Source organism: Equus przewalskii, chromosome X (assembly GCF_037783145.1).
Source record: "Equus przewalskii isolate Varuska chromosome X, EquPr2, whole genome shotgun sequence".
Classification (NCBI taxonomy): domain Eukaryota; kingdom Metazoa; phylum Chordata; class Mammalia; order Perissodactyla; family Equidae; genus Equus; species Equus przewalskii.
The window spans coordinates 56030095-56052741 of NC_091863.1; the positions used below are offsets into that span (position 1 = coordinate 56030095).

Sequence of the window (22647 nt, forward strand, 5' to 3'; positions counted from 1 at the left end):
TTAGAAGTACACAGTTTTATTTCCAAACCACTGGGGATTTTCTAGTTATCTTTTTTTTTTAATTTTTATTTTTTTCGGATGTACATCATATTTCAAATTCTGTATACATTACATCATACTCTAGTTATCTTTTTGCTATTTATTTCTAGCTTAATTCCAATGTGGTCAGAGACATACACTATATGATTTAAATCCTTTGAAATTTGTAGAAACTTGCATTGTGGCACAGCATATGGTCTATTTTGGAAAATATTCAATTTGCCCTTGAAAAAAATGTGTATTGTGCATTGTTGGGTATAGTGTTCAAAATCTATCAATCAGGTGAGGTCTGTTAATTTTATTGATGTTTTTGTCTACTTCTATCAGTTACTGACAGGGATGTGTTAAAATCTCTCACTATGATTTAGATTTGTCTGTTTTCCTTTTAGTTTTGCTCTTTTTTTGGCTATGTATATTTTGATGCTATGTTATTAGGTAAATAAAAACTAAAGATTGTTATAGCTGTCTGTTAAATTGACACCTTACCACCATAAAATGTTGTTTATTATTTCTATGAATATTTCTTGCCTTTAGTGTACTTTGATATTAGCATAGTTTCATCAGCTTCAATTTATTTACCATTTGCATGGCATATTGTTTTCCATCCTTTTATTTTCAAGCTGTGCCCTTATATTTAGGTGAATCTCCTGGGTTGAGTTTTGCTTTATTATCCAATCTGACCACCTCTCTTTTAATTGAAGTATTTAGTCAATATACATTTAATATAATTACTGAACGTTTGGGTTTAGATCTCACATATTACTACTTGATTTCCATTTGTCCTGTTTATTCCTTTTTTTCTCCTTTCTTGCCTTCTTTTAGATTAATCAAGAATTTTATTATATCATTTCCCCTCCATCAGCATATTTTTTTATTATTCTTTTCATGGTTACTCCAGAACAGCTCTTCTCAACTGGATTTCACCAGAGAATTATGCCCTAATTTTCTAGATATCCATTGTATATATTAACTTATCTTCTTTGTATTTAAAATGAAACTAGTGTGTGCCACTCTTGGGAGAACTGAAAAACCCCATTTTCTGTTGGGCTTAATTGTATCATGAAACCCTGCTCGAGAGAAGTTGCCCCAAAGATTAAAACATGCATCCTTGACTGATTAGAGTCTATCTTAAATTGGTACTTTTATCACTTTCTGAATAATGCAAGAACTTTGCAACACTTTAACTTCATTCACATCTTGCCTGCCTTTTTTGTTTTGTTTTTGTTTTTCTTTTTTTGAGGAAGATTAGCCCTGAGCTAACTGCTGCCAATCCTCTTCTTTTTGCTGAGGAAGGCTGGCCCTGAGCTAACCTCCATGCCCATCTTCCTCTACTTTATATGTGGGATGCTTACTACAGCATGGCTTGCCAAGTGGTGCCATGTCCGCACCCAGGATCTGAACCGGCGAACTCTGGGCCGCTGAAGCAGAACATGTGAACTTAACTGCTGCACCACTGGGCCGGCCCCTTGCCTGCCTTTTTTATAGTTACATTAATTCTTTAATGCAAAACTAAAGAATGAAATGGATTTAAATAACAAAACTGTAAAAATATGCTACAAAACTGAATAATTTTTAATTGAGGTAACATTGATTTACAACATTATATAAATTTCAGGTATACATCATTATATTTAGACTTCTTTATAGACTACCTTGTGTTCGCCACCAAAAGCCTAGTTACCATCTGTCATCAAACACATGTGCCCCTTTATCCCTTTTGGTCTTCCCCCACCCCCTTTTCCCTTTGGTAACCACCAATCTGTTCTCTGTATCCGTGTGTTTGTTTATTTTCCACATATGAGTGAAATCACATGGTAATTGTCTTTCTCTGTCTCACTTATTTTGCTTAGCATAATATGCTCAGGGTCCATCAAGGCTGTTGCACATGGTACGATTTCATCTTTTTTATGGCTGAGTACTATTCCATTGTATTTATATACTGCATCTTCTTTATCCATTCATCCACTGATGAGCACTTGGGTTGCTTCCAAGTTTTGGTTATTTTGAATAATGCCGCAATGAACATAGGGGTGCATACATCTTTTTGAATTACTGTTTTCATGTTCTTTGGATAAGTACTCAGAAGTGGAATAGCTAGATCATATAGTAGGTCTATTCTTAACTTTTTGACAAATCTCCATACTGTTTTCCATAGTGGCTTCACTGATTTACATGTCCACCAGAAAATATACAGATGGCCAACAGGCACATGAAAAGATGTTCAACATCACTAATTATTAGGGAAATGCTAATCAAAACATTTACAATGAGATATCACCTTACTCTCGTCAGAATGGCTATTATTAAAAAGACAAGAAACAACAAGTGTTGGGGAGGATGTGGAGAAAAGGGAACCCTCATACATTTCTGCCTGCCTTTATTGCAATTTTTGTCATTAATTTCACTTCCACTTTTGTTCTTTTGTCCACAAGGCATTGTTATTGGTGCTGCTTTAAACAGTCAATGGTCTTTTATATTTACACTTTCCATTTCTCTTTATTCCTTCCTACATTCCTACATTTCCGTCTTGGATCATTTTTCCTCTGCCTAAACAACTCCCTTTGATATTTCTTTTAGTGTGAGTCTGCTAGTGATACACTCTCAGTTTTTAATAATCTGAGCATCCCTTTCTATCATCTTTATTTTTGAATGATATTTTAACTGGATATAGAATTCTAGTCTGGCAGTTATTTTCTCCCAGTAATTATAGGTGTCATTCAGTTGTCCCATGGAGTTCAGTGGTTTTGTTGAAAAGTGAGCTGTAAGTGTGATTGTTGTTTCTTTGAAAGCAATGCACCTTTTCTTAACTCTATTTTTAAGATTTTTCTTTGTCTTGATTTGAAGTTTGATTATTAAATGCTTAGGTTTGGTTTTCTGTGTATTTTGCTCATAGATTTTTAGCCTTTTTGAATGTGTGACTTGATATCTTTAGTCAGTTCTGAAAAAATTTTGGTCATTATCTCTTCAAATACAGTTTCTGTTACATTCTTTCCCCTTGTTCTTGGACTCTAGACCTTTTCAATATATCTGTCTCCTAATGCTCTTTCAATTTTCCGTCCTTTTATTTCTGTACTTTAATCACGATATTTTCTACTAACTTACTTTTCAGTTCTTTAATCCTCTCTTCTGCTGTGTCTCATATGGTGTAATTCACATCTATTGCATTCCTAATTTCAGTTATTGTATTTTTTAGTTTTGAAATTCTATTTGATTCCTTTTTATACATTACAGTTTTCCAGTGTAATTCATCTTCTAAATCTAGTTTTGAACATATTAATATAGTTCATAAAAGTCCTGTCTGATTACTCCAAAAATATGAACCATCTGTTTTTTAAAAGACATATTAAAATTTTTAAATAGATTTTTTATTGGGCTAAAGTATGTATAACATAAAATTTACCATTTTAAACACACAGTTCAGTGGCATTAAGTACATTTACATTGTTCTGCAACCATCACCACCATCCATCTCCAGAACATTTTCATCATCCCAAACAGAAACATCATACCTATTAAATAACTCCTCATTACCCTCTCTCTCTGGAAACCACTCTTTAATCCTTTAATGGCAACTAGCATTTTATATTCTGTCTCGGTAAGTTTGACTACTCTAAGTATCTCATATAGGTGGAACCATCCCATATTTATCCTTTTGTATCTGGTTTGTTTCACTTAGCATATGTCTTTAAGGTTCATTCATGTTGTAGTATGTGTCAGAACTTCCATCCTTTTTAAAGCTGAATAACATTCCATTATATATATATATATATATATATATATATATGAAATTTTGCTTATCCATTCATCTGTCAATGGACATTTGGGTTATTTCCACCTCTTGGCTATTGTGACTAATGCTACTTTGAAAACTGGTGAACAAATATCTGTTTGAGTTACTTCTTTCCCTTCCTTCGGGTATATACACAGAAGTGGAATTGCTGGATCAATTCTATATTTAATTTTTATGAGGAACCACCATACTGTTTTCCACAGTGACTACACCATTTCATATTCCCACCAACAGAGCATAAGAGTTCCAGTTTCTCCACATCCTCACCAACACTTGTTATTTTCTCGTTTATTTATTTTATAATAGCCATATTAATCCATGTGAAGTGATATATCATGGGTTTTGATTTGCATTTCCCTAATGATTAGTGTTGTTGAGGCTTTTTCCATGTGCTTATTAACCATTTGTATATCTTCTTTGGGGAAATGTCTACTCAAGTCCTTTGCCCTTTATAATTGGGTTTGGGGTTTTTTTAATTAAAATTTTTTCCCCTAGTTTTATTGAGATATAATTGACATATAACATTGTGTACGTTTAATGTGTACAACGTAGTGATTTGATACACATATATACTTTGAAATGTTTACCACAATAAGTTTAGTTAACACATTCTTCACCTCACACAACTGCCACTTTGTTGTTGTTATGGTAAGAACATTAAGCTCTACTCTCATAGCAACTTTCAAGTATACAATATGGTATTGTTAACTACAGTCACTATGCTGTACATTAGATTCCTGGAACTTATTCACCTTATAATTGAAAGTTAGTACCCTTTGACCAACATTTTCCCATTTCCTTCACCCCTCAGCCCCAGGCAACCACCATTCTACTCTGTTTCTATGAGTTTGATGTTCCACATATAAGTGAGATCACATAGTATTTGTCTTTCTCTGTCTGACTTATTTCACTCAGCAAAATGTCCTCAGGGGTATGCATACTAGTGAAAACTGGCAGGATTTCTTTCTTTCTCATGGCTGAATAATATCCCATTGTCATGTACATATTCTTTATCCATTCATCTGTTAATGGACACTTAAGTTGCTTCCATATCTTGGCTATCGTGAATAATGCTGCAATAAACATCAGAGTGCAAATATCTCTTTGAGATAGTGATTGCATTTCCTTCTGATATATACCCAGATGTGGGATTGCTGAATCATAACAGTAGCTCTATTTTGAATTTTTTGAGGGACATCCATACTGTTTTCCATAGTGGCTATACTAATTTACATTCCCACCAACAGTGTACAAGAGTTCCCTTTTCTGCATATCCTTGCATTTGTTATCTCGTTTTTTTTTTTATAATAGCCACTCTAACAGGTGTGAGGTGATATCACACTGTGGTTTTGATTTGCATTTCCCTGATGATTAGTGATGCTGAGCACCTTTTCATGTACTTCTTGGCCATTTGGATATCTTCCTTAGAGAAATGTCTATTCAAGTCCTTTGCCCATTTTTTTAACCAGACTGTTTGCTTTTCTACTATTGACTTGTATGAGTTCCTTATATATTTTGGATATTAACTCTTTATCAGATAAATGGTTTGAAAATATTTTTTCCCATTCCATAGATCGCCTTTTCCGTTTTTTGATTGTTTCTTTTTCTGTGCAGACGTTTTTAGTTTGATTTGGTCCCACTTATTTTTGCTTTTGTTTCTTGTATTTTTGGTGTCATATCCAAAAAATCATTACCAAGACTGATGTCAAGGAGCTTTTACCTTATGTTTTCTTCTAGGAGTTTTATAGTTTCAGGTCTCTCATTTAAGTCCTTATCCATTTTGAGTTAATTTTTGTGAATTGTGTAAGATAGGGGTCCAATTTCATTCTTTTGCATCTGGATATCTAGTTTTCCCAGCACCATTTGTCAGAGACTATCCTTTTCTCATTGAGTATTCTTGGCTCCCTTGTCACATATTAGTTGACCATATACGTGTGGGTTTATTTCTGGGCTCTTGATTCTGTTCCATTTGTCTATTTCTATGTCAGTACCACACTGTTTTGTTTACTATAGCTTTGTAATATAGTTTGGAACCAGGAAGTGGGATGCCTCCAGCTTTGTTCATCTTTCTCAGGATTGCTTTGGCTATCTGGGGTCTTTCATGGTTCCATTATGAATTTTAGTTTTTTTCTATTTCTGTGAAAAATGCGATTGGAATTTTGATAGAGAGTGCATTGAATCTATAGATGGCTTTGGGGGGGGTTGTTCTTTTTGTTGTTGTTGAGTTGTAGGAGTTATCTATATATTCTGGATATTAATCCTTTATCAAATACACGATTTGCAAATATTTTCTCTCATTCTGTGGGATGCCTTTTCATTCTGTTGGAGGGTGTCCTTTGATGCACAGAAGCTTTTAATTTTGATGAAGTTCAATCTATCTAAATTTTCTTTTGTTGCCTGTGTTTTTGGTGTTACATCCAAGAAATCATTGACAAATCCAATGCTATGAAGCTTTCCCCCTCTATTCTCTTCTAAGATTTTTATAATTTTAGCTTTTAGGCTTAGGTCTGTGATTTATTTTGAGTTAATTTTTTTATATGGTGTGAAGTAAGGGTCTAACTTCATTCCTCTGCATGTGGATAACCAGTTTTCCCAGCACCATGTCTTGAGAAGACTGTCCTTTCCCCATTGAATGGACTTGGCACCTTTGTCAAAAATCATTTGACCATATCTGCAAGGGTTTATTTCTAGGACTTTTATTCCATTTTTCTACATATTTGTCTTTATGCTAATATCACACTCTTTTGATTACTGTAGCTTTGTAGTAAGTTATGAAATCAGGACATGTGAGTTTTCCAGCCTTATTTTTCTTTCTCAAGATTATTTTGGGGTCCCTTGAGATTCCATATGAATTTAAGGATGAATTTTTCTATTTTTGCTAAAAATGTCATTGGGTTTTTAATAGGGATTATATTGAATCTATCAATCATTTTGGATAGCATTGACATCTTAAGAATATTAAATCTTTCAATCCATGAACATGGATGTCTTTCCATTTATTTGAGTCTTCTTTAATTTCTTACATCAACATTTTGTCATTTTCAGTGTACATATATTTCACTTCCTTTGTTAAGTTTATTCCAAAGTAGTTTATTCATTTTGATGCAACTGTAAATGGAATTGTTTTCTTAATTTCTTTTAGTTTATTGTTAGTGTATAGAAATACAACTGATTTTTGCATGTTGATTTTCTATCCCACAACTTTGCTGAATTTGTTTATTAGTTCTGTTTTTTTAGTTGAATCTCTAAATCCTAAGGTTTTCTACATGTAAAATCATGTCATCTGCAAACAATTTTACTTCTTCCTTTATGATTTGGATGTCTTTTATTTCTTTTTCTTGACCAAATGCTCTGGCTAGAACTTCTAATACTATGTGGAATAGAAATCTGTGTGTCTGTTTTGATTGTATTTTTTCTTTTGGCTTCTGTTTATTCGATTTCCGAGCATGTCTTATTATATATTTTTAGTGCTGAACACATTGTATAAAGAATTGCAGGGGTTCTGCATGATATTATTTTCTTCCAGAGGGGATTTAGTTTATTTTGGCAGGCAGATACACTATAAGCAGATCACCTTAGTCCAATCAGGAATTAAGAAGATTGTTTCAGGCTTTGTGTTTCAGGCTTTCCAAGAACTGGTCTATTTCTGATTTGCCTTTACTTTTAGGGTATAGCCCATCCTTCAGGGATTCAACTGAAAGCCTCAGGTGTTTATCACAGCCCCTTCCACATATAAAGGTGCTGAAATTGAATTTTTGTCTTCCTAGTAGTGAGACTTTATATTTGATTTGTTGACCCCCTCACCCCATGCAACTACAGCTTAAGAATTAGCAAATTCCTCAAAGGGAAACTGCACAGAGAATGGTGAACTTACTTCCCTGAGGTCTACTCTCTTCAGGATTTTGGCTTCTCAAGTCCTAGCCCTCAAAATTACTTTTTGATGCCTTCATTCACCTTTATTCATTTGTTTGGTGAAGAAGATTGGCCCTGAGCTAACATCCATTGCCAATCTTCCTCTTTTTGCTTGAGGAAGATTGTCGCTGAGCTAACATTTTGTGCCAATCTTCCTTTATTTTGTATGAGGGATGCCACTACAGCATGGCTTGATGAGTGGTGTGTAGGTCTGTGCCCGGGATCTGAAGCTGTGAACCCCAGACCGCCAAAGCAGAGTGTGTGAACTTAACCACTATGCCATTGGCCCGGCCCCTCACCTTTATTTTTAAAATCTAGCCATTGTAGTTGTTCTTAGTATGAAGTTTAGTCTGATACAATCTATTTCATCATAGCTGGAAGCTGAAAGTCTACCTTATTATTCTTTTTTTTTGCTTGAGGAAGATTGGCCCTGAGCTAACATCTGTGCCATCTTCCTCTATTTTGGATGTGTGATGTTGCCACAGCATGGCTTGATGAGTGGTGTGTAGGTCTATATCTGGGATCTAAACCTGTGAACCCAGGGCCGCTGAAGTGGAGTATGTGAACCCAACCCCTACACCAACAGGCCAGCCCCTTCTTATTCTTTTTAACCTTGGCACAATATATCATAGTTCAACCATTCATGTTCATACACATTAGGTTGCTTCTAATTGTTGCTTTGCCACTAAAAATTATGTTGTGGGGCTGGACCAGTGGTGTAGTGGTTAAGTTCACATGCTCTGCTTCAGTGGCCTGGGGTTCATGAATTTGGATCCCAGGCATGGACCTACACATTGCTCATCAAGCCATGCTGTGGCAGTGTCTCACATATAAAGTAGAGGAAGATTGGCACAGATGTTAGCTCAGGGACACTCTTCCTCAAGCAAAAAGAGAAGATTGGCAACAGATGTTAGCTCAGGGCCAATCTTCCACACCAAAAAAACCATTATGTTGTAATGAACCTGTTTGTACACATATCCTTGTGTACTTGTACAAGTGTTATATAGGTTAGATTCCTAGAAGTAAGGTTGCGGGTCAAAGGTATGTACATTAAAATTTTTAATAGATAATGCCTAATTGCCTGATTTACACTACTACCAGGAGTGCAGAGAGCATCCATTTCTCCTCATATTCACTAGCACTGGATATTATCAATCTTAGCTTTTGTAAAATCAATAGGCAAAAATTTCTATTTCATTGTGTTTTATCTTACATTTCCCCAGTCACTGGTGAGGCTGAAGTTATAACTTAAAAAGTGTAGTACTAGGAAAGGAGAAACTGTGATCAACAGCACCAAAAAGTGAGACCAGAAATATATACACACATACATATGTAAGTCTACGTACGTAGAGTAAGTGACAAAGACAGCATTTCAAAACAGTGTTTATATGAATTAGTCAATCAGTAGTGCTGGAAAGGCTGGCTAATTATTTGGCAAACAAGTTACAATTCTTAGCTCATAAGATAAACTAAAATTAAAATTCTAGACTAAGAGTTAAACGTAAAAATTGTAACCATAAAGAACTAAGAGGAAATGCAGTTTAAATGTGTCTGACCTAGGGCTGGGTCTCTCTTTCTAAGCATAACAGCAAAGAAAGAAACCAAAAAGGAGAAAATTTTACTATGTAAAAATGTAAAATTTCTATATATCAAAATCAAATGCCAAATATTGCAATAACATATGGAAGACAAAGCGTTAACATCCCTAATAGAGAAAAAATCTTGTATAAACCAAAAAGAAACTGCCAATTTTCCAGTAGAAAAATGGTAAAAGAATATAATTAGATAATTTGCAAAATAAATAGAAAAAAAGGCTATTCAATTTATGAAAACAAGTTTATCATCCATATGTCCAAAAAAATTGAAGAAATTATGCTAACACATATTAAAGTAGTGTTGTAGGAGGTTATTTAAGAAAATATAATAAGGTTCTCCATATACTATTATGTTGCAAAAAAACAGATTGCAAAGACTGTTATTTCTGACACTATTTTTCTAAAAACAAGTGTGTATGTATTTTATAAAAAATAATTGGAAGCAAATACTCCAAAACAAAAACAGTGGCTTCCTGTGAGTGGTAGAATTATACGAGATTTTTATCTTTTTCTTTTGTGCTTGTCTTTATTTTCCAGTTCCCCGCAGTCAACATGTACATATCAATTTGTAATCAGATAACACACACTTATGAAAATTAGAGAGAATGAGAATAGCATATCTATTCAAATGAAACTAGGAGATAAATTCATAATTCCTGAAGAGATGAAAGCTATATCTGATAAAATGGATGTATTTGATGTTTAAAAATTTGCACAAACGCAAGAAAATAATTATCTAAAAGAAAATTACAGAATAGGAAATATATACATTACAAACCTCACTGATAAAAGATTACCATAAAATATACTTAAAGAATTGATAAATACATATGAAAATGTACAGATCCTGCTAGCTATGCAAACAATAGGAAACACAATTTCAAAAAAATGTAAAGCAACAATGAAAAAATGCATACCCTCACTGGGAATTAAAGAAAGGAAATTAAAATAACTTATGTATATTAAAACTATTAATCTAACAAAACAAATGATAAAAACCGAATGCTGCTGGGGTAGCAAAAATCAAAAAGATATATTTTCAATTTATTGATGTCACTAAAAATTGGTTGGTCTTTCTAAAGAATAATCTGGCAACATGTAACAATAGCTCCAAAGTTGTTTATGCTCTTTTATCCAGAATCCCTTTTCTGAGAATATATTCCAACAGGAATATATGTATGAATGCCTATATAAAGGCATTCATAGAAGGATAAAAATTTTGAAAACAATTCAAGTACTCAACAGTAAGGGAACCATTACTTTAATTTGATGGAACAATATGCAGCTCTTCCAATATGTGGAAATACTTACGTGAAAGAATAAGTGAAAAAACCAGAACACAAGTTAATATGTACAAACTAAGTATAACTATGAAAATGTATCTATGTGCACTAACAGATTATAAAGGAATTATCATTATATAAAGATTTGTTTTTTTTTAAAGATTGGCACCTGAGCTAACAACTGTTGCCAATCTTCTTTTTTTTCTGCTTGTTCTCCCCAAATCCCCCCAGTATACAGTTGTGTATTTTTTTAGTTGTGGGTCCTTCTAGTTGTGGCATGTGGGACACCTTCTCAGTATGGCCTGATGAGCGGTGCCATGTCCGCGCCCAGGATCCAAAACAGCAAAACCCTGGGATGCTGGGGGGCTGGCCCTGTGGTCGAGTGGTTAAGTTCGCGCGCTCCGCTGCAGGCGGCCCAGTGTTTCGTTGGTTCGAATCCTGGGCGCGGACATGGCACTGCTCATCAGACCGCGCTGAGGCGGCGTCCCACATGCCACAGCTGGAAGAGCCCACAACGAAGAATATACAGCTATGTACCGGGGGGCTTTGGGGAGAAAAAGGAAATAATAAAATCTTAAAAAAAAAAACCCTGGGATGCTGAAGCGGAGCATGTGAACTTAACCACTCGCCCATGGTGCCAGCCCCTATATAAAGATTTGAGTTTAATATTTATAAAGTTCTTATGTTCTCAAAGTTTATTAACCTCATAATTTAAAAAAATTTTAAAAGATACTATGGAACTGAAATACATGAAATACTGAGTGTTTGAGGTGAGGCAGAGAATCCCACTTAGTTAACATATATAAACAAATACACCTGGTGAAGAAACATCCCCCTTTCCTTGGTGGAATCACAGCTATCATTTGAAGAATGATTAAAAGCAATTTTGTATTGTGAAATTGTTGCAATAATAGAATTTTGAAGAGTCACTCATTTGGTAAGTCATCAAATAGTGTCTTTCTTGACTTTTTCCCGGGCAAATCTATCCTCTTTCTCCTATAGTTCATACAGAACACCACTGTTATAGCATTTATAAGATTATACTATAATTATTTGGCTATATGTCTATGTCTCCCACAGCATCTAGTCCAGGGCCTAGTATATAAGTGAGCAATAGATCCTTATGAAAGAATGAATGAAAGAAGCGAATGTAGGAGCATATTTGAAAATAAATGTAGCTTGCTACTTGAGTCCCCAAAACGTTTGATCACTCACTAAACCAAAGACCCATCAGTCCTTATTTCCTTTGGATAGGAAATAATAACTTAGCAGGAAGCCCAAAACAGAGTATAGGCTTTGAAAAAGTAATCAGTAAGGAATTTGCCCCTGTTTGTTGAAGAGACCTGATGTGATGCAGGTGGATTCCAGGAACGATGGCCCAGAGCTTGGAAGTTACCTAAATCTTAGTATGATTATGCTAAGTTTAGAACAACGGATGTGAAGAAGTAAAGTGTAAAATTAACCTATCAACTTCTGAGTGAGAGCCAGAAAGAATCAGGTCAAAGGCACCAATAGGACGTGCATGAAGCCCAAACCATAGAGACTTCTAAGAGGGGCAAAGAAGGTAACTACAAGATCAACTAATACTCAGGGAGTAAGATTTGGGCTAGATAGAGAAATACCTTCCTTTGGGCAAGGGATTTAATGCTAGTGGACTGGTATCTGGAAACTAGGAGCACATTACAATCTGAGGCTAGAGGGAATGGCCAAGGAGATAAAAAACAGGAAGCAGGTTCTGGGAAGGATTGAGGTACCCATCCCACCTAGTAAAGCATCAACCCAAATCAATCTCAGAAGTTTGAGAGTCTGGACTTGGCATTTACCTCAGATAGGGCTGAGTAAGGGGAGGGAGCCAGGGGCTCAGTATTTTGTAATAGTCAAGCTAATTTGTGGCTATATTTTAGAAATTAATTAGGATCTGAGACCTATATTCAATAAACTTGCTAATTTCTATGTATTTATATTTTACTTTTCCATTTTTTCAGTAAAGTTTCTTTAGAAAATTCCAATCTTACACTTGAATTAAGAAGAAAAGAGATCTTCTACATTATAGCTAGGATGGAAGGAGGGGGAGATCTGTATATTCCTAAAGCCAGATGCAATGTTAATCGCTCTGGGAGTTCAGGCCTTGCTGGCATAAAATATGGGTGCCTAGGAGAAATAGAGAAAAGTCAGCTCTGACTGTTGGTCCTTTCCTCTTTGGTTGATTCCCTCTCGATTTAGGTCTACATAACTGCCATAGAAATTGAGTGTCTGGACTTGGTGTTAGTAAAAAGGAAGGAAGGTTGCTTTTGAGCTGGACAAGATTTGGCTTGGCTGTAGTTACTCACAGACCATTCCTGGTAAAGGAAAAAAGTACACACACACACAAACTAGGCTTTGGGTTTGTACGTGGCAATCCGCTATCTAAGATACATTCTTTATTTATAAATTTACCCCTTTGTGGCTTGATTTAAGACTATTAATTTCCCATTGGTGCTATAACAAATTACCACAAACTTAGTGCTTAAAACAACACGTATTCATACTCTTACTGTTCCAGAGGTCAGAAGTCCAAAATGAGCCTTATGGCTATTAAGAGGTAAAATCAAAATCAAGCTGTCAGCAGGGCTGGTCTGCTCTGGAGGTTCCAGGGGGAGAATCCATTCCTTACTTCCTCCAACTTCAAGAGGATAAGGCTAGTAGCCTTATTACTTCAATCTCTTGCTTTCATCATCACATCTACTTTTATAGGTGGATCTCCCTCTGGCTCCCTCTAATAATGACACCTGTGGTTATATTTAGAGCCCATCTGGATAATCCAGAAAAATTCTCCCCATCTCAATCTCCTTAATTAATCATATCTGCAAAGTCCCTTTTGCTCTATGTTCACAGGTCCCAGGGATTAGGGCCTGGATATCTTTGGGGCTATTATTCAGCCTTCCACAGTCCACCCTCTGGCCCCTAAGGATTCACATTCCTCCCATATGCAAAGTGCATTTACCCCATCCCAACATCCTTTAAACTCCCAACACATTACAGCATTAACTCAAGTCCAAAATCTCTTCTAAATATCATTAGCCCAAAAGTCCCATCACCTAAATCAGATACGGGTGAGAATCTGATCCGTCCTAAGGCAAAATTCCTTTCCATCTGTGGACCTTTGAAACTAGAAAACAAGTTAACTGCTCTCAAAATACAGACATAGAATACAAGTTATAGACATTCTCATTCTAAAAGGGAGACAATGAAGGAAGAAAGGAGTCAGTGACCCCAAGCAATTTTGAAATCCAACTGGGCAAACTCCATTAGGTTTCAAGGCATGGCTTGAGGCTATGCCCTCTGAGCCCAAGGCGCCTCCCTTGAAGTCTCCTTCTTTTTCCTGGAAGGGTAGCACTTGTTTGCAGCTGAGTAGTTTAATGGTCTTGAGTGTAGAATTTTGGAAGTCCAACACCCTTCTTTCATCTTGTCCTCTTTCTGCTCCTTTCAGTCCAAGTTGGCAGTGTTTCTGCTGATATAACATTCTCAAAAGCTTTGTGGGTCTTGCATGTATGTCATGGGGGTTCACATGATTAGAGAAGAGGGTCCTCCCCAAGATCTTTCCTGGCTAATCCCAACTCTATTCCTAAATTATGCCGAGATGGTTGAGTGGATCCATGAGTCACATGCCTGATCTCTTCAAAGACCCCTGTGTGAATGAGTACTCTGATCTTTTGATCTTTCCGAAGCACTAGCAAAAGGCTGTCTAGCCACATCCTTGACCTTTTTTTTGCCAGAACATGCTTTCCTGACAGCAAATCTCCTAACTTTATCATCTTTTCCAATCTGGATAGGCTGAGAATTTCATCAAGTCCTGGTTCCTTTTTGCTTAACCGTTCTTCCCTCCATTTATCTCTTTCCTCTCGCATTTTACTATAAGCCTGGTTTACTTACTGAAACCAGGCCATGATTTCAATACTCTGCTTGAAAAGCTCCTCAGCTAAATATCCAAGTTCATCATTTATAGTTCTGTTTTTCACATAACTATAGGAAACAATTCAGCTAAGCTTTCTGTCACTATATAAGAAGGATCCTTCTGCTCAAGTTTCCAATAACATGTTCCTCATTTCCTTCTGAGCCCTCACCAGCAATGCCTTTAGCATCCATATTTCCACCAACAGTTCGTATAAGGCAATCTAGACTTTTTCTATTATGTGACTCAAAATTCTTCCACCCTCTATTATCCAATTCCAAAGCCACTTCCACATTTTTAGATATTTGTGATAGCATCACCCTACTTCCAAGTATCAAAATCTGTATTACTTTCCTATTTGTTCTGTAACAAATTACCACAAACTTAGTGGCTTAAAACAACACATGTTTATTCTCTTACAGCTCTGGAGGTCAGAAGTCCAGAATGAGTCTTATAGGAATAAAAACAAAATCAAGGTGTCAGCAAGGCTGGTTGCTTCTGGAAGCTCCAGGGGAAAACCTGTTCCTTGCCAATTCCAATCTCTAGAGGCTATGGGCACTCCTTGGAAATCTTTGGCTCATAGCTGCATCACTCCAATCTCTCGTTGTGTGTCATGACATCTCCCAGTTCTACAGTCTGATCTCCCTCTGCCTTCCTTTTATTAGGACACTTGTGATTACAATTTAGGGTCCACCTGGATAATCCAGGATAATCATCCTCATGTCAAACTCCTTAATTTAATCATACATGCAATGTCTCTTTTGCCATATAAGGTAATGCTCACAGGTTCCAAGAATTAGGACCTGGATATCTTTAGGGGTCGTTATTCAGCCTTACACAGGGCATTTTAGAAACTGTGTTTATCCTTTTTTTTTTTTTAGTTAACAGTGTAGTAATTTGTTTAATGTGAAATTTGTAATAACTTGTGTAAATTTGTAAATTCTAGTAATTTTTTAATGTGTCTATCACTAAGCTTAATATATAAATTGAATAAAAATAAGTCCTAATTAAAAGTAAGTATTAGACTAAGAAGCGGATTTTTTTTTTTTTGAGGAAGATTAGCCCTGAGCTAACTACTGCCGATCCTCCTCTTTTTGCTGAGGAAGACTGGCCCTGAGCTAACACCCATGCCCATCTTCCTCTACTTTATACGTGGGACACCTACCACGGCATGGCTTTTGCCAAGCGGTGCCATGTCCGCACCCAGGATCTGAACTGGCAAACCCCAGGCTGCCGAGCAGCGGAATGTGCACACTTAACCGCTGCGCCACCGGGCCGGCCCAGAAGTGGAATTTTTAAACATTGTCAACCAATTCATTACATGGCAAAGCATAAAAGACCTAAAAACAAGTTCCTTGGCTATTATTCTACATAAAATTAGCATGTACTCAAAATGGAAATATAGGTCCCAAGGGGAGAACATTTTAGTTAAGTATACGCTTGGAATGAAGATACATTATTACCTGTTAACAGCCATGCCCTATGTACCAAAGAGTTCATAAAACACACCTAAAATTATCAAGCCCGTTCAGGATATATAGGGTTATAGATTTAGATTCCAGAGACTCTAAATTCCTTCTCAGATCCAGTTTAATGAAGCAATACAAGACTAACAAAAAATAAAAAGGAAAGAAACCAGCCTGTATCGAATAATGCTTTCATTCTAGCAGGCTGGCTGATCTCCTTACCTAGGCTGGAATAAATATGGCTGAGAATACGAGCTGGTTGTACTCTGATGGGATACACCTCAGCAATGGTCTCCACGTCAATTCCCTTGTTCTTCAAAATGGCCTTGATTTCTTCTGTCTCAGCTAGAATGGAAACTATAGGAAAGAAAGAAGATGAGGCCAACAGAAAATTTTACTTTAATAGGAACCTGGAAATCTCTCAAGCCACATAACTTCTTTCGAAGGAAAGAGAAAGGAAAGGGGAGGAAATTAACAGTTATTGAGGAACACTGATGAAACAAGTATCATGCTAGGTACATAATGATATCTAAATGGAAAAGAAAAAAGATCTCATGACTAGAGTATTAGATTCTGCTTTCTGGCTAAGTACCTATGTGTTCCTAGAGATCTATGTCAAACTCTCTTTATATCTGGGGTTCCATGTTTAAACAGGGGAAAAAAAATCCAACATGAGGTGTGTTACAGCTTTTGTAAAAGTTGATTCCCCAAGGCTCTTTTATTTCTCTACCCATAAGACCAGGGCCAGGATTATGAGGGCAACGAAGAACACCCTAATAATAAGAATTGCTCTATAGCTAAAGAATGGTAGAAGGCAAGGTAAATTGGGGATAAAGAATTGAGGTTCCATAGCCGAAATCATGTGTGGTTGTTTTGGGGGGTGGGAGGATGGGGATAATAGTTCTCTAGATTCAGAGCCCGCCAAGCCTGGACAGCTCTCTTTTCTTCCTCTTACACTCATGTCTCTGAAGCGGTAATCAAACTCACAAGGGAGGAGGCCAAGCCAGTTCCCCAACTCTTGCATTTACTCGACCTCTGTGGGACAGATACCTGGCTGGGGGCCAATAATCTGAGTGTGGCCTCAGCTGGCTTGACACTAAGCATCAGGGGAAAACATGCCCTATTCTTGTTCCTCTGGTGCTGGTAGATGTGTTGAATTGGGTTTATGGGAAAATGAAGGTACCACTTGGTTCATTCCAGCTTACCAGCAGTCTCTATGTTGAGTTTTTGGGGCAAAAGTATAGTTAACAAAGTGCTACTTCGCTTTCCTCTGCCATTATCTTTTGTGTACTCTTCTATCTTGGGAACCTCATAGTGTTGTGTTGCTGTGGTCTGGGAAGGATATGCAGGATATGGTGATTAGAGAGTCCCCTGGGCATAACACTATCTTGATTACTTCAAACTGAAAACATGAAAATGACAAAGATTCTTCAGGGAAAACATACAGAGGAAGAATGATAGCAGGCTGAGAAAAGTCCAGGGAAACACATGTGGTCATCCATTCATTCATTAATAAACATTTACTAAGCATCTAAATAGATAAGGTACTATGTTAGGGACTAAGGATATAGAGATGAATAAGTTAGTCTCTCTCTCAAGGATTTCACAGTGTAATGGAAGTGACACACACAAACTAATTATAAAATAACCTGCTAGGTAAATAGAGATATACACAAAGCATTATGAGATCATCAAAGAGTGACGTCTATCTAGTTTGGGGTTGGTAGAGAGTGGTTTTAGAAAAGGCCTCCTGAATCAGGGGACTAACATCCATATCTGCATCTTAAAAAGAATATATTCATGTTGATGATTAAAGAGTAAACAGACTATAGTGGGCCTAGACTGAAGACAGGGGGACCACTTAAAAAGTTATTGAAGAAAAAAAAAGTTATTGCAGTAATGCAAGGAAGAGATGCTGACTACCCAGATTAGGATCATGACATTGGTACTAGAGAGAACAAGATGGACTTCAGAATTATTTATATAATGTTTGCTATATACATTGATAAGCAAAGACTGCCTGTATAACCACACAGGATGCCAACTATAAGTAGGTTTAGAAAACACATAGGATTATTTTCCATATAGAACCAATCCCCAAGCCAAGTGACTGGAGACAATTCAGAGGAGCGTCACAGCAGGACTTAGTACCATATTGAACAGTGTTGTTGGAGAGTCAAAAATCACCTCGAGCTTTCTACCCTAGAAGACTAGGATAATAGTGATGTCACTGAGAGAGACAAAGAAGGTGGAAAGATCTGTTTTTCTTGGGAGAGGTAAAAGGATGGGATGGAGACAAAAGAGGTCAGTTTTGCATTTGAAGTATAAGTGTTTTATAGGTATTGGGACTAGAATTCTTAATGTTTGTAGAGCTTAGCCCGTGTTTTGCACAGAGTAGACACCTCAAAATTTAAGTTGATCATTAGGAACAAAGAATAAAGGTTTGTAGTACTCTCCAAAGAGGTAATAGTTGGAGCCATGGAAGCAAATTTATTTTGAAGGAGGCAACCCTGGCAAACTAATACAGGGTGTAAATTCAGAAAGACAAGAGTATAAAAAGATCAAGTACTCAACCATTAGGAGGATATGAGAAAACAGGAGTACTAGCGGAAACAGCACAGAAAAAATGCTCAGAAAGAAAGCAGAGATAATCAGGAGGCTACAATACCACGATGATGAAAAGAAAACAGTTTCCAGAAGTAAGGAGTGGTTAAGGGTACCAAATAACATTTATTAAGCATTTGTTCATGATTAAGATTAATAGCAATTTTGAAACCAAACAGAACCAAGTTCATTCTATACTTTTTTTTTTTTAAAGATTGGCACCTGAGCTAACAACTGTTGCGTCTTTTTTTTTTTCTGCTTTATCTCCCCGAATCCCCCCAGTGCATAGTTGTATATTTTAGTTGTGGGTCCTTCTAGTTGTGGCATGTGGGACGCCGCCTCAACGTGGCCTGATGAGCGGTGCCATGTCCGCGCCCAGGATCTGAACCAGCGAAACCCTGGGCTGCCGAAGCAGAGCACGAGAACTTAACCACTCAGGCACGGGCCGGCGCCTACTTTTTGAAGCCTAACAAAATGCATGATAAAGAATAAAGTGATCATTTACTGGCCCAAACCAGATCTTTAAAGTTTCTGCTGCTGGGAATAAGAATACATACCTTGAACCACAACATCTGGCTTTGGTACAGTAGAAAACCTACGATTCAGGGGATCAATTTCTCCAGGAGCTAAAAATCCCTAAAGAAAAACCATAAAAAGACAGATTATATCTCAAAAAAAAATCTAATGTTGGAGGAAAAACAACACGCCAGTACCATAACCCTGCACCATAACATGTGAGAGGCAGGTATGGAAAGGAAACAAATACCCTCACTGTATGAAAACGTTTGAACTCCTGAATTCACATCCAAATTAATTTTATCTGGAGTTAATTTCTAGTGGCTGTCACAAATCCTTTTTGGAAATAGATGGGATATAAATGATAACTAGAAAGTTTTCTAGTTACACCCCCACCTTCTCTGGATGTACATGATTAGCCAATCAGACCACAATGCTTATTATCAATAATTTAAGTTATTAGTTCTGTTGCTTTCTCATTTATTCACATGTCTGCTATGCTTTCTGCTCAGCAGATATCTTTTGACCTGACTTGAGTTTCTGTCCTTGATGAAATGGAAATGGATGAAACTCATCCATTTTCCCCTTAAGAATAACATTCATCTCCTTCTTTTTTCATAGCACTTAATTTGTTCTAATTGAATGAGAAAGTCACTGGCATGGATTATTTTAAACAAAGCATCCTGTCCATTACTGCTACATTCATAATAATGTCAATTAAAGATAATCAAACCTTTATGCTATATGCCTGAAACTCATAGTGATAGATGTCAATTATATCTCAATAAAACTTGGGGGGAAAAATCCCAAAACAGAACAAACAAAAACAGCTGCAGAAAGTAAATAGTCATACATAAACAGGTCAGAGTCTAGCTCAGAAAGGATAACTAAGTCCCATCCTAGATCCTCAAGGACCCTGTGTTATAGCTTACCATAATAATCTACAATGGGGAAATAGATTTGTTGGTAAATCTGAAAAACTTTGAAAAAGGGAACCCTTTTCACAGGGTCAAAATGTCACAAATAAGCTGCACATAAAGTAAGAAATTCGCAAATGCCTCGTTAAGAACTGTCTCAACAGAATTTAATATAAGGAACATTTAAAGAGCTCCTTATGAAAAAACAAACAAAAAACTATGATGTTCCCAACCACTTGTCATGGTGCCTAAAATTATCTTATCAGTTTATTCAATTAAAGAATAAAATGTTGGGGCCAGCCCGGTGGCGCAGCGGTTAAGTGTGCATGTTTCGCTTCAGCGGCCCAGGGTTCGCCGGTTTGGATCCCGGGTGCGGACATGGCACCGCTTGGCATGCCATGCCGTGGTAGGCGTCCCATATATAAAAAACTAGAGGAAGATGGACACGGATGTTAGCTCAGGGCCAGTCTTCCTCAGGAAAAAGAGGAGGATTGGCAGCAGTTAGCTCAGGGCTAATCTTCCTCAAAAAAAAAAGAATAAGATGTTGCTTGGAAAAGTTAGCACTTAAATCCATTAACAGTCATTACTATCTAAGCACAGTTGCATTCATGAGTCACCAGGCAAGGCACTAGGGGGCGTTCTGAAAGGGAAAGATCTAGTGCCTGATCCCAGAGCAGCTCCAAGTATAGTGCCAAGGTAGGAAGCCCTGGGCAGCATAGGGGACATGGTTGCTGGGGGAAAGATTTTTGTCAAGGATTGGCCATACTCCCACTCTAAGCACCTGGAAGAAAATCTATAATTAAGGCAGAACACGAAAGGCAGAAGACATATCCTTCAGATTTAATAAGCTACTCACAAATCTGATTATGGTGGCTAAAGCAGAAAAAAAAGCGAAAGAACATTGAAATTTCCCCTTACCTCTGCCATCAAGCTTCCTAAGATGTATAGAGACTGACCCCACATATGAGGCAACTTGCCCATGGGGATTCGGTCCACAGTGTGAGGATTCTGATATTCTTCATCAACCTAAAAGAAAAGATAAAGAGGTCACACAAAGGGTAATGGAAGATTTAAGATACTAGCCAACAAAAAGGCGGAGTCTGGACTGTGATTCACACCCTATAAAACAGTCATATATGCAATACACTGAAAAGTCAAGCACTATGACTACAGTCTAGGGCAGCGCTCCTCTAATTGTATGTGGACACAAATCACCTGAGGATCTTGTCCAAAAGCAGATTCTGACTGAGTAGGTATGGGGGAAGGCCTGAAATATGCATTTCTAACAAGCTCTCAGGTAATGCTGTTGACATTGCTAGGAACTTATTCCACCCTTCCCCACCAGAATGGAAGACTCTCTCTCCTATGGCTAATGCTCTTTTGCAGTGGAGAAGAGGAACAATGGTACTCTCGACTGGCATTTTGGGAAAATGGAGACATAATTCATTTTCCAAGCCTGATCTGCTCAAAGAATCCCAGATTACTGGCCTCAAAGCAGAGAATACCAAATCCTGAGAGTTCACACAGAACATCACTCTAGTTCTGACTACTGATCTCCATATAATTCTCAACCTTAAGGTTGGATTTTTTTTTTCTTTGAGGAAGATTAGCCCTGAGCTAACATCTGCTGCCAATCTTCCTCTTTTTGCTGAGGAAGACTGGCCCTGAGTTAACATCTGTGCCCATCTTCCTCTGTTTTATGTGGGACACCTGCCACAGCATGGCTTGACAAGTGGTGCATAGGTCTGCACCTCGGATCCAACCTGGTGAACCCCGGGCCGCTGAAGCAGAACATGCGAATTTAACTGCTGTGCCACCGGGCCAGCTCCGGACTTTTTTTTTAATCAATCTCTGAACAATTTATTTTTTTAAATCGAAGTTTGGTTACACACAAAAAGGTCAAATATATTTAATGCGTGCATCTTGATGAGTTTGAGGATAAGTATACACCCACGAAATTACCACCATAAGGTTTGGTCTTGGCCTTGTCTCACTATACAACAGTACCGTAACTGGGACTGCTTTAAAAATTTATTTTCAAAAGAATAAAATCATATTTTTATCATCCTATACCTAAGATGAACTTTTAGGACATTAAAATCAGAAGATCAAAAATTATTTGACTCAAACAAGGCAGTCCTATCAAGGTACTGCTCCTCTTCTCCCAGCTCCATGTTATCACACTGTCCAGTTCACCTTGTCAGGAGGAACACTATACAGCTCTGGCAGAAGTGGGACTCCATTTTTGCCCTTGATGAGGACTGCTTCAAGAGCCTCTCTGTATTCTTGAACCTGTAGATAAAAGAAAGGGAGAAAAAAAATTTAGAGAGAGTTCCCTTTTGGAATCTAGGTGAGGGTTGTAGCCAAAGAAGGTCCTATTGCAAAGGAGCGTATTCACCTAGTAAAATGGAGAGGAAAGGGAAGTAGTATTTACTAAATGCTTACTGAAGGCCAGACATATGCTAGGAGTTTTGCATACTTTAATGCATTTAATTTTAATAACCATCCTAGAAGGTATGTGTAAAGCCTTTTTACAGGGAAATTAAGATTCAAAGAGGTTATGAACTTGTGAAGGATCACAGAGCAAGTACAAG

The 22647-nt window shown here is 37.1% G+C and overlaps 1 protein-coding gene across 5 annotated transcripts in view; it reads right to left on the reverse strand.

The window, feature by feature from the left end:
• PHKA1 (phosphorylase kinase regulatory subunit alpha 1) overlaps nt 1-22647 on the reverse strand; it is a 110870-nt gene that overhangs the window by 56378 nt on the left and 31845 nt on the right. For all 5 annotated transcript variants that reach the window (XM_070605874.1, XM_070605875.1, XM_070605872.1 and 2 more), the window contains 4 exons: nt 22250-22345; nt 20972-21079; nt 19178-19256; nt 16239-16373 (listed from right to left, as the gene is read on the reverse strand). In XM_070605874.1, coding sequence (XP_070461975.1) covers nt 16239-16373; nt 19178-19256; nt 20972-21079; nt 22250-22345 — 418 coding nt within the window. The remainder of the gene's footprint in view (nt 1-16238; nt 16374-19177; nt 19257-20971; nt 21080-22249; nt 22346-22647) is intronic.